We start from the raw sequence: 13,905 nt of genomic DNA on the forward strand, positions 1-13,905 counted from the left end.
ATACAATATAATTGTTTAATATCATGTTGAATTCTGCAATATTTTGTGAATTTGCAATGAGTGGTGTAACATGTTGTGTTGTGTTGTGTTAGAAGTTTCGGCGGTGCGAAGTGCAGCAAGTGTTGCCGAGGCATTTCGGCGCAGGACTGGGTGCGCAAGGCACGTGACCACGTCTACCACTTGGCATGCTTCGCGTGTGACGCCTGCAAGCGCCAACTCAGCACAGGGGAGGAGTTCGCACTGCATGAGGATCGCGTCCTCTGCAAGGCTCACTACCTTGAGACTGTCGACGGCGCTACCACCTCGTCTGACGGTCAGTGCAATCTCTATACATTCATTCAAAACATTTTCAAATCGAATTATTGATTCTATTCTTACGGTACTTAATGCACCAATCTCTTCCTTATCCTCCACATCTTACTGGTCTGTTCCTTCAATTCTAATTCATACTCTTTCTTATAATACTATTTCATCCTTTTCTTTACTTTTACCATACTATTTCTCCTGTCTCATCCTCATCTTCTTCCTCTCTCTCCTTATTCACCTTCTCTTCCTCCTCCTTCATCACCACCACCACCTGTCTCTACGTGAATGACACCAACTTAGACGATCGGATGAAGTGATTGTAGATTTGGTACTTAATGATATATATTATATATAAGAAAATCAATTCTCTTGTGAATAAAATTCTGAGATTGCGTAAAGGCTTTTCTCTAATAACATTTTTTTGACTGCCCGTTTGAATCAAATGACTGATTCAATGTTTCGATTGTCTGTTGGCAGGCTATTGTAGAGTCTCATTCCTGAATAAAATGAAGTTTCTTCAGAAGCTACATTTCTATGGATTGGAAATGCAATAATATTTCTATTTCGAGTATTATATTTATGATTATCTCTACAAAATTGGAACTTATTGATATTTACTTTAACGAAAACTACTAGCTGGTAAATGTAATTGGAAGGAAGTGTGAGTATGTTAAGGTCTTTGAAAAATGCTTTACATAAGTTCCTTCATCTCAGTCTACAGATAACTCTCAATATCTGTTTCTGCATGATGAAAATTCTACGGCTGTCTACAGAATTACCCCAAAATATTGTGCCGTAGCTCAAGTGGGAGTAAACATATGCATAATAGACGGTCAATAATGTGTTTCTGTCGAGTGAGTTGGAAAGAGTTGAAATTACAAAATAGGCTTGAATCAATTTTTTATCAAGCTCTTAATGTGCTCCTTCCAGGAAAAATTCTGGTCGATTACAAGTCCCAAGAATTTAGTTGAGGTGAAGAGTATTAAGCTATTTCTAATGGTTGAAAGGTGAGTCTCGTCTATCCTCGTTTGATTGCGTATGGAACGAAATTGTATAAGGTGTGTTTTACTGCAATTTAAGGAAAGTACATTTACTTTAAACCACTCGTTGATTTCTATAAGTGTATTCTTTAATTGAGTTACCAATGTGATCTGATCAGCGTTCGATGCGATACAAGTTGTGTCATCCGCATACATAATTAACTTTGAATTGGTTGTTGCCTTAGGTAAATCATTAATGTACGACAAAAAGAGCAAAGGTTATTGGTTTATTGTTTTTTTCAAAAGAGCAAAGAGCAAAAAGAGCAAAGGTTATTGGTTTATTGGTTTTTTGTTTTTTTCACTCATATAGCCTACACAAGTACAAAGTTCACTTCTTATTACAATGATTGGAAGAAGAAAAACAGGGAAACCCCTTAACCATAATATAGATCATTTCTATCAATATAATGAACTATTATTATCATTAATCTTATAATGGTTTTCCTCTTGACCCTTTTCTGCAACCATTATTTCCTCTCCTGCTTTGATCTATAGTCTCCTATTCTTCTAACTCATATAAATAACATCACTCGAGCTTTCTATTCCAATCTACTCTATTTTTGGTTAATAAGGTTTCTCTCTTCTTATTTTTCCTCTAATTCTACTTGTAATTTTCTCCATCTTTGTTACCGTAGTTCTTATTTGATGTCATCTCCTTCATTTGGCTTATTTCAGTTTATTCTAGCCCATTTCCAAATTTATGATTAACATATCGTCGGCTCAGTTCCAAAAGGTTCTATGTATGTTTTTGCTACTTTGGAGATATCAGCGTTCAAAGTTTTCAAGCAGGCTCGAAATACACTCACACCAAAACTTACCATTTTTTCTCCAATGTTTTTAATGTTTTATGGAACAGATACCTTTTCAATCATCATAGGAACTAAAACAATGTTGTAATTTGAGGAATAGTTTTGGGAATTTAGAAAATATAGAAGACTGTCCACATGGAACCTTCTGGCTATTCATTTACACCACACATTTGAAACCACCATGTAACATAGAACCTTTTATCTCGCCATTTTTTCTACTGTTGATATTTTTTATGTTACTGGAATATCTCCACTCCATGACAATATTTCTCTTTAGAAAAAAAACTATTATAAATATTTCATGACCAATAAGAATTTGAGAATTTCGGTAATCTGAGAATTTAGATTTTTAGACTAGATTTTTACAATATGTGTTAAACCTTGATTGCATCTATACAATCACGACTGCAGTAAGGCAAGCAATAGATTTTTTATAAATGCAATTCTATTCATCTATTAATCACTTCAACACCATCATAAAATAAATGAATGTTTATGAAGGAAAACAGTCTTCCAAGTCATTAATTTTTTATTTTCTGATATTGTTCATTTAGAAATCCTGTAGGGCCTACTGTAATAATTATGCCATGAACTGATCAGAGCAAACATGGATTTGGGAATCACAAGAGTATGGAACAGCTAAGAAAAATTGACTACTTAAAAGGTCATTATCTCATGATAGCAGGCATACTTTTAATAGGCTAGTCCGCACACACTGAGAATAGAAGAATTTCATGTTCTAGAAGGAGCACCATAGAGTGCAGTATTCTAAAATACCTATTCTAGTATACAGTAAAGGATGATCCATGGATTTGGAATGCCAACTCTATTAACTATTATACCAGCATTTTATTAACAGTGCAAGCTGGCTTTATTGATTAAACATTATTGGTCACTGATTGAAGATTTAGAGCTTATTCAAACTTTTATTAGCTGGAATAATAATTATTATGAAGGGAACAAACTAAGAAAATATATAATTCTGTATGAATTGAACATTTTAGTATCAGCATAATTATGCAATAATTGAAAAACAAATTAAAAGCTACAATTAAAAGTAGCTTCAATCAATACGTGCTGTTCATTATCAGACAAAAAGATAATCTCGGTGGATTGCTGAGATCGGGATCAGGCTAAAATGAGATAATCTCAGGAGCAAAAATGATGATTTTTTACTCCAACTTATAGACCTGCTAGTGTGATTAAGTCTGCTTAAGTAAATCTTGACTTCTATTATTGATTTTCTTCAGTACTGAGTAACCTACCCATAACATGTTCAATAATTGGTCAATAGTTATTGATATAATATGGATTTAGAGTTGCATTACCACGAGCTTAAGATTTGAAATATCACTAAATGTTGATAATAATGGTTATGTAATAATAATGGTATAATAATGGGCTATGTGTTTTCTTTTTCAATTGCTTACATGTTAATTAAAATCATTAAGTAGAACTATTGGCTTTTCCACAGTTTATATCCAATGTTGTGTTTACAATATCTTCGTCAGACTTATTGGCTGTCAACTAATAAAACAAAATATTTGAATGTTGTGGAATCTATTGTGATGAGAATTCCATCATATTTCCACAAATAGATATGAGAACTTCATTATTTTTTGTCAATGGAACAAAATTTATTTCAATATCATGACATATTTCAAAAGTTTTTTGGAGATTCAGCTTTCAGGTTATGTTACCTACCTTTCATTTTTACTCGCTATTATCTAAGAATCACTATTTCAAGTTCCAAAACTATATTGGGAATATAGAAAAAACATTAAAGAAATTATATCGAAGTTGATAATTATAAAAATATGCTTTAATAAGTAAAGGCAAGCGATTTTACTTATAATCGCCTATAAGCTCCATTGTAAGATTCAAATATTTGGAATCTTCATGGCGGCGGCGGGAAAAAAATTCCAATGGCCATACTGTGGGTAATATAGTTACTGTAGCTAGAATAAGTGGAGGGGTAATGCACATGGGACATAATCTATACTTATAAAATTCTTATCTCACTGATCACGATTTCTGGAAAACTACAGGATGGATTGCAACAAAACTTGGAATATAGCTTCCTCATAAGTCCTAGGTGCTCACTAAGGAATTTTTTGGTGATATTTCAACTCTAAGGGTGGTTTTTAAGGGTGTAAAATTCGTCTTTTAGCATGTATATTCTTCTTCTCCCAATCTCTTATTTATAATTGAAATTCCCATATCATATGTTATATAGAACTATAATCTAGAGAGAGTACCTCTTCAAAACAGTTGTTGACTACTGGCAACTAAATTAATAATTTTATCAGGTTGGCATCAAGTTGAGATGACTTCATTAGGTTGGCACCAAGTTGAAGAACTAATTAAAATGCATTTATCGAGAACAAATTGATTGGGCACTGCTGCTTCAATCGGAGCTATACCTTGGAGTATAGATAATTTTTATTTTTCATAAAACAAACGTTTATGACTGGAGTTTCTTCAATCAATTCATCCTATTCTATCAAGACTAATTTTGTTTGTATATCCGACATCGAGAAAACTGCTTAAACAGTTTCGATTAAATTTTAATAATTCAGTATGATATATGGAGGATATTTTTAAAACTTCAGAAGTGTCCATTGTGGAATCCATTTGTAAAGAATGAGGAAATTCGGCCAAAACATAACTTGGGCGAAAGAAAGGGGTTATTTATTAGAACGGCCAAATAGCTGTTGTTGCTTTTCCTAATGTAAAAACATCTTCCATAAAAGTAAGGCGCTTTTCCCATGAATCAATCATTCCCAAACACTGATTGTTTGTTCTAAAACTATTAGAGAATATGCATAATAGTTCGTTGACTGTCAGTATTCCTCATTAATAGCATCAATGCTCCCCATTAAAGCAATGCTGACACATTTATGTGAATCTTACTATAATTTGGTCACTTTGAATCAGATGAAGATAATAATGTTGAAGATCGCTACTGTTTCAATTTTAATCATGTTTGACATTTTTGCTTTTGATGCCAGCTGTTATTATTATGTGAAATAAGCTCTCATTGAATGAAATCATAATCATTGAAGTCAATTATACCATAGAGAAACAATAGTGTAAACAACTTATGCTATTGTTTCTCTATGATTATACTAAGAAAGCAATTTCTGTTTGAATATGTGTGTTTGTGGATATGTATGTATGTCGGATGGATCTCGAAACGGCTTTAACGATTTCTATTTAATCAGTGGGTTTGCGACAATAAAACATTATTTTGGAACAGGTCTCAACTCTGGGAAAATTCGCTGAAGTTCCTTGAGAGAGTATTGGTCCCTCAAGTAGCAGCTGATCAGAAAAAAGTTTCCATAATCTGTTGAAAACGTGAGAGAGTGTGTTCAAATGGAAAAGATTACAATAGCTGTAATTGTGTCAAAAAATTTGGCGACCTAATTAATTTAAAACATTACAGTATTCATGGAACATCTGGAAGAATAGATTCAGAAAGTGACGGATTATAGCAAAAGAAATTTAAAATCGATCTCTCCAAACATATGGTAGTTGAATGTAATGTTTATTGTGAGGTGATAGAAATGCGACTGATTTCTTCAGCTTCTGTTGTATTGGTTCCTCTGTTGCTCTATGTTGGTACGCAGCCATAGCCTTGAGAGTGGCTCTCTCAAGGTTTTTTTTTAATAGAAGGCTTCTCTCATTGGTTCTCGTGGTATTTAGTCCGGATACACTGTTACACTGTCTGTTAATTCATTATCCGGACTAAATATGTTTTAATACTGAATGAGTAAATATGTTTACTCATGTTTCATTATCAGCTAAAAACTAAATCGAAAAGAACATAATATTCCATCAGCTGCTCCTATTTCCCTTCATGATGTCATTACATGACACAAGACAAACCTATTGATATTGATAGATCACAATACTTGAGTTGTCAATCCTATTATATTAAGAGAGCAATTTCTGTATATGGTTATATGGTTATGTATGTCCAACGAATCTCGAAAACAGCTCTAATGATTTTCACGAAATTTGGAACATAGTAGGTTTATGATATAAAAAATCGATTGCACTAGGTCTCATCCCTGGGAAACTCGCTGAAGGACATGAAAAGGATAATAATTATTCATTCTTGGAAAAACAGATAATAATTTCGTCGTCTGTCGTTAACAGAAGATGCGAGTGCCTGTGGAGGAGAAAGATAGAATTATGTCCAGCTGTTGAATCTAGAAATTTTAATCGACTTGATCAAAATAATCTGATTTGAGACATAATTGTTCTGACAGAGACCTGGTCTTGTGAAGGTATTCCATACGAACATAAGATCAATGGATATAAAACAATAAATACATTCTCAAAGTTGAATAAATGTGATGGTATTTGTGTGTTTGTGAGAGACTGTTTTGACTTTGTAATCCATTCAGTAGATATTGATGAAGCTAACTCGCTGAGCTTGGTTGTTGAGATAGATAGTGGTATCAGGTTACTGATAATTGCAGTTTATCGCTCACCTAGCGGTAATCTAACTGCATTTTTGGATAGCCTTGAAAATAATCTTCAACAGCTAGGTGATAGAAACAGCTGTATTTTTATGGGAGATTTAAACATTGACTTGAATACTAGTAATACAGTGATCGATGAATACATACACACTTTAAATAAATATGGCTTCGAGTCTTTTATCAATTGTAACACGCGAGTAACGGAGACCACACACTCATGCATTGATCATATTCTTCTCAAGAATAGTATTAAAATAAATGAACATTCTATCGGTAATGTTTTCAAAACATCAATCACAGACCATTTCTCGACTGCTCTACACATGCACATGAAGATAATAATAATAATAATAATAAATAATAATAATAATAATAATAATAATAATAATAATAATAATAATAATAATAATAATAATAATATTAATAATAATAATAAAAATAATAATATTAAAAGCTTAAAAAAGAGTATTCACGTAATTGATTATGATATTCTCTTAAAAAGACTTGAAGTAGAAGACTGGGGATTCTTGTATTTAGATAACGTCATCGATGTTAACCTATTGACGGAATTATTCGTTGAGAGAATTCAATGTCTAATAGAAGGAGCAACTAAAACCAGAAATGTTACACACAGGAACCGAGCACTAAAACCATGGATCACATCCGGTCTCATTAAATCAATTAATGTTAGGGATAGAATGAAATCGCAAACTATAAAGGAGCCGTATAATATAACACTAAAAAACAGATTCAGGGAATACAGAAACAGATTAAAAGAATTAATAAATATCACCAAAACAAACTATTATAGAAATAAACTAGATGAATACAAGAATGACAGTAAGAATTTGTGGAAAGTTATGAAAGAGATCATAGGAAATGACTCTAGTGAAATAAACGATGTTAAAATAGAGCCTGACAAACTAAATAAGTTTTTTTCAGAAGTTGGTAAAGAATATGCATGTAAGATTCCAACTGTGTCCACAAATCTTAACGAATTATACAAAGCCCCTTTACCGTCAATATGTCAATCTCTATTCCTCAGACCTGTCACAGTGGAGGAAATAAGAAATATTATTAAAACATTGAAGAATTCAGCAACTCCTGGGATGGACCAAATCCATAATGTTTTAATAAAAAGAATATCCTGTTGGATCGAAACCCCTTTATGCTATATTATAAACAAATGCTTTCAAACTGGTAAATTTCCAAAATGTTTCAAGATAGCCAGAGTCAAGCCTCTATTTGAATCCGGTAACTGCAAACTTCCTGAAAACTATAAACCCATAAGTTTGATTAGCAACCTGGCTAAAATAATGGAGAAACCTATAAAGATTAGACTAATGGATTTTATTGATAATCATGATATAATTGATAAAGATCAATACGGGTTCCAAAGCAACAAAAATACTGTGGATGCCCTGGCCAATTTTGCAAATGAAGTATCTGATAGTATGTCCTCTCATAAAAATAAGTGCCTTGCCATATTCATTGACCTTGCTAAGGCCTTTGATACTATTCCCCATAATAACTTACTCAATAAATTAAAAAGCTACGGGATTAGAGGTCTCTCATTTGAATTAATCAAAAGTTACCTAAATGATCGATCACAACTGATTTCTGAGAATGACCATTATACATCAGATATTGTAGAGCTGAATGATTTCGGATTGCCGCAAGGTACCGTCTTATCACCGATTCTATTCCTACTCTATATGAACGATATATTCAAAGTAAAAATTGAAGATTCAAGAATAATTTCCTTTGCTGATGACACAGCCTTAATAATTAAAGATAAGTCATGGACCCAAACGTCTTTAAAAGCAGAAAAAGTTATGTCAAATATTAAAAAGTGGCTTGATCTGAATACATTGAGTATGAATACTACTAAGACTAAATATGTTGCTTTTGCTCCCACTGTGATTGGACAACCACCAGAGGAAATTGTACTTAAAATACACACGAATTGTGAATCAGAGACGTGGGGAGAATGTGCTTGCCCGAAACTAAAACAGGAAAAAGTGGTCAAGTATTTGGGGATTATGGTAGACTGTCATCTCAAATGGGACATGCATATGGAATTCATTTGTAAAAGGCTAAAATTTATATCTTATATATTTTACAAAATCCGTAAATTATTAAATATACAGGAGTTAAAACTAATTTATCATGGATATGTTCAGTCAATTCTGCAATATGTGTTAGGAGTATGGGGGGGAACTTATGATCACATAATAATAGGATTTTTGTCATTCAAAAAATGATAATAAGACTATTCTGAATAGACCAAGAATTCATCCAAGCAGGGACGCATTTGATGAATTCAAGGTAATGACCATACGCCAACTATATATTAAAAAAATTCTCTACTACATGAGAAAAAATAAAGATAAATTTACAATAAGGAATAATCTAGCGACATATAATTTCAGGTTAAATTTTCATAATTTATTCAACATAAATCACACTAACCTAACAATATTACGTTGACAATTAAATTATTTAAGCACAAAATTAATTAATTTAATCCCAAATGGTATGCAATTTTTAACTGAGGATAGACATGGGGCACAGATAAATAAATGGATAATTGAGACATTTTTCTTTACTCTCGATAATATTTTATAATATACATTTTTTTTCAACCTTATTTTTTTTTTTTTTACTTACGTGATTCTAAAATTCTGCCATATTTATTTTTATTTATAATAATAAAATAATATTTGATATAATAATATTGAACTGATGCTCATGCCCAGCGGACAGGATTTTCCTTGCTGGGTTGTTGCCTTAATGAATAGATTTTGATTTAAATATATTCAATTTATAATTTTTGTTTTGATTGTAAGCTATGTTTTATTTTTATTTCTATGAATTTCTTGAATAATTTATTGTAAATTGTATTGATGGCAAATAAAAGAATTGAATTGAATTGTTGACTTGAAATGGTATATCATCCTAAATTAGAGTATATCATAATTTTCAAAGTTAATCATTATTTTACAGTTTTAAGTGATTAGTGAGTGTTTTTTGTTATTCATTTTGGTCTGTAAACAATCTTAATCAGAACTTTTCTGTTTAATCAGTGGGTTTGCGACAATAAAACATTATTTTGGAACAGGTCTCAACTCTGGGAAAATTCGCTGAAGTTCCTTGAGAGAGTATTGGTCCCTCAAGTAGCAGCTGATCAGAAAAAAGTTTCCATAATCTGTTGAAAACGTGAGAGAGTGTGTTCAAATGGAAAAGATTACAATAGCTGTAATTGTGTCAAAAAATTTGGCGACCTAATTAATTTAAAACATTACAGTATTCATGGAACATCTGGAAGAATAGATTCAGAAAGTGACCGGATTATAGCAAAAGAAATTTAAAATCGATCTCTCCAAACATATGGTAGTTGAATGTAATGTTTATTGTGAGGTGATAGAAATGCGACTGATTTCTTCAGCTTCTGTTGTATTGGTTCCTCTGTTGCTCTATGTTGGTACGCAGCCATAGCCTTGAGAGTGGCTCTCTCAAGGTTTTTTTTTTAATAGAAGGCTTCTCTCATTGGTTCTCGTGGTATTTAGTCCGGATACACTGTTACACTGTCTGTTAATTCATTATCCGGACTAAATATGTTTTAATACTGAATGAGTAAATATGTTTACTCATGTTTCATTATCAGCTAAAAACTAAATCGAAAAAACATAATATTCCATCAGCTGCTCCTATTTCCCTTCATGATGTCATTACATGACACAAGACAAACCTATTGATATTGATAGATCACAATACTTGAGTTGTCAATCCTATTATATTAAGAGAGCAATTTCTGTATATGGTTATATGGTTATGTATGTCCAACGAATCTCGAAAACAGCTCTAATGATTTTCACGAAATTTGGAACATAGTAGGTTTATGATATAAAAAATCGATTGCACTAGGTCTCATCCCTGGGAAACTCGCTGAAGGACATGAAAAGGATAATAATTATTCATTCTTGGAAAAACAGATAATAATTTCGTCGTCTGTCGTTAACAGAAGATGCGAGTGCCTGTGGAGGAGAAAGATAGAATTATGTCCAGCTGTTGAATCTAGAAATTTTAATCGACTTGATCAAAATAATCTGATTTGAGACATAATTGTTCTGACAGAGACCTGGTCTTGTGAAGGTATTCCATACGAACATAAGATCAATGGATATAAAACAATAAATACATTCTCAAAGTTGAATAAATGTGATGGTATTTGTGTGTTTGTGAGAGACTGTTTTGACTTTGTAATCCATTCAGTAGATATTGATGAAGCTAACTCGCTGAGCTTGGTTGTTGAGATAGATAGTGGTATCAGGTTACTGATAATTGCAGTTTATCGCTCACCTAGCGGTAATCTAACTGCATTTTTGGATAGCCTTGAAAATAATCTTCAACAGCTAGGTGATAGAAACAGCTGTATTTTTATGGGAGATTTAAACATTGACTTGAATACTAGTAATACAGTGATCGATGAATACATACACACTTTAAATAAATATGGCTTCGAGTCTTTTATCAATTGTAACACGCGAGTAACGGAGACCACACACTCATGCATTGATCATATTCTTCTCAAGAATAGTATTAAAATAAATGAACATTCTATCGGTAATGTTTTCAAAACATCAATCACAGACCATTTCTCGACTGCTCTACACATGCACATGAAAGATAATAATAATAATATAATAATAATAATAATAATATAATAATAATAATAATATAATAATAATAATAATATAATAATAATAATAATAAAAATAATAATATTAAAAGCTTAAAAAAGAGTATTCACGTAATTGATTATGATATTCTCTTAAAAAGACTTGAAGTAGAAGACTGGGGATTCTTGTATTTAGATAACGTCATCGATGTTAACCTATTGACGGAATTATTCGTTGAGAGAATTCAATGTCTAATAGAAGGAGCAACTAAAACCAGAAATGTTACACACAGGAACCGAGCACTAAAACCATGGATCACATCCGGTCTCATTAAATCAATTAATGTTAGGGATAGAATGAAATCGCAAACTATAAAGGAGCCGTATAATATAACACTAAAAAACAGATTCAGGGAATACAGAAACAGATTAAAAGAATTAATAAATATCACCAAAACAAACTATTATAGAAATAAACTAGATGAATACAAGAATGACAGTAAGAATTTGTGGAAAGTTATGAAAGAGATCATAGGAAATGACTCTAGTGAAATAAACGATGTTAAAATAGAGCCTGACAAACTAAATAAGTTTTTTTCAGAAGTTGGTAAAGAATATGCATGTAAGATTCCAACTGTGTCCACAAATCTTAACGAATTATACAAAGCCCCTTTACCGTCAATATGTCAATCTCTATTCCTCAGACCTGTCACAGTGGAGGAAATAAGAAATATTATTAAAACATTGAAGAATTCAGCAACTCCTGGGATGGACCAAATCCATAATGTTTTAATAAAAAGAATATCCTGTTGGATCGAAACCCCTTTATGCTATATTATAAACAAATGCTTTCAAACTGGTAAATTTCCAAAATGTTTCAAGATAGCCAGAGTCAAGCCTCTATTTGAATCCGGTAACTGCAAACTTCCTGAAAACTATAAACCCATAAGTTTGATTAGCAACCTGGCTAAAATAATGGAGAAACCTATAAAGATTAGACTAATGGATTTTATTGATAATCATGATATAATTGATAAAGATCAATACGGGTTCCAAAGCAACAAAAATACTGTGGATGCCCTGGCCAATTTTGCAAATGAAGTATCTGATAGTATGTCCTCTCATAAAAATAAGTGCCTTGCCATATTCATTGACCTTGCTAAGGCCTTTGATACTATTCCCCATAATAACTTACTCAATAAATTAAAAAGCTACGGGATTAGAGGTCTCTCATTTGAATTAATCAAAAGTTACCTAAATGATCGATCACAACTGATTTCTGAGAATGACCATTATACATCAGATATTGTAGAGCTGAATGATTTCGGATTGCCGCAAGGTACCGTCTTATCACCGATTCTATTCCTACTCTATATGAACGATATATTCAAAGTAAAAATTGAAGATTCAAGAATAATTTCCTTTGCTGATGACACAGCCTTAATAATTAAAGATAAGTCATGGACCCAAACGTCTTTAAAAGCAGAAAAAGTTATGTCAAATATTAAAAAGTGGCTTGATCTGAATACATTGAGTATGAATACTACTAAGACTAAATATGTTGCTTTTGCTCCCACTGTGATTGGACAACCACCAGAGGAAATTGTACTTAAAATACACACGAATTGTGAATCAGAGACGTGGGGAGAATGTGCTTGCCCGAAACTAAAACAGGAAAAAGTGGTCAAGTATTTGGGGATTATGGTAGACTGTCATCTCAAATGGGACATGCATATGGAATTCATTTGTAAAAGGCTAAAATTTATATCTTATATATTTTACAAAATCCGTAAATTATTAAATATACAGGAGTTAAAACTAATTTATCATGGATACGTTCAGTCAATTCTGCAATATGTGTTAGGAGTATGGGGGGGAACTTATGATCACATAATAAATAGGATTTTTGTCATTCAAAAAATGATAATAAAGACTATTCTGAATAGACCAAGAATTCATCCAAGCAGGGACGCATTTGATGAATTCAAGGTAATGACCATACGCCAACTATATATTAAAAAAATTCTCTACTACATGAGAAAAAATAAAGATAAATTTACAATAAGGAATAATCTAGCGACATATAATTTCAGGTTAAATTTTCATAATTTATTCAACATAAATCACACTAACCTAACAATATTACGTTGACAATTAAATTATTTAAGCACAAAATTAATTAATTTAATCCCAAATGGTATGCAATTTTTAACTGAGGATAGACATGGGGCACAGATAAATAAATGGATAATTGAGACATTTTTCTTTACTCTCGATAATATTTTATAATATACATTTTTTTTCAACCTTATTTTTTTTTGTTTACTTACGTGATTCTAAAATTTTGCCATATTTATTTTTATTTATAATAATAAAATAATATTGATATAATAATATTGAACTGATGCTCACGCCCAGCGGACAGGATTTTCCTTGCTGGGTTGTTGCCTTAATGAATAGATTTTGATTTAAATATATTTAATTTATAATTTTTGTTTTGATTGTAAGCTATGTTTTATTTTTATTTCTATGAATTTCTTGAATAATTTATTGTAAATTGTATTGATGGCAAATAAAAA

At 31.8% G+C, this 13,905-nt stretch overlaps 1 protein-coding gene across 3 annotated transcripts in view; it reads left to right on the forward strand.

The window, feature by feature from the left end:
• LOC111052593 (LIM/homeobox protein Awh) overlaps positions 1-13,905 on the forward strand; it is a 247,677-nt gene that overhangs the window by 204,893 nt on the left and 28,879 nt on the right. For 2 of the 3 annotated variants that reach the window (XM_039430661.1, XM_039430659.1), the window contains one exon: positions 93-313. In XM_039430661.1, coding sequence (XP_039286595.1) covers positions 93-313 — 221 coding nt within the window. The remainder of the gene's footprint in view (positions 1-92; positions 314-13,905) is intronic. The other variant, XM_039430660.1, reaches the window with a different exon arrangement.

The sequence above is a fragment of the Nilaparvata lugens genome, chromosome 6 (genome assembly GCF_014356525.2).
Source record: "Nilaparvata lugens isolate BPH chromosome 6, ASM1435652v1, whole genome shotgun sequence".
NCBI classification, from domain to species: domain Eukaryota; kingdom Metazoa; phylum Arthropoda; class Insecta; order Hemiptera; family Delphacidae; genus Nilaparvata; species Nilaparvata lugens.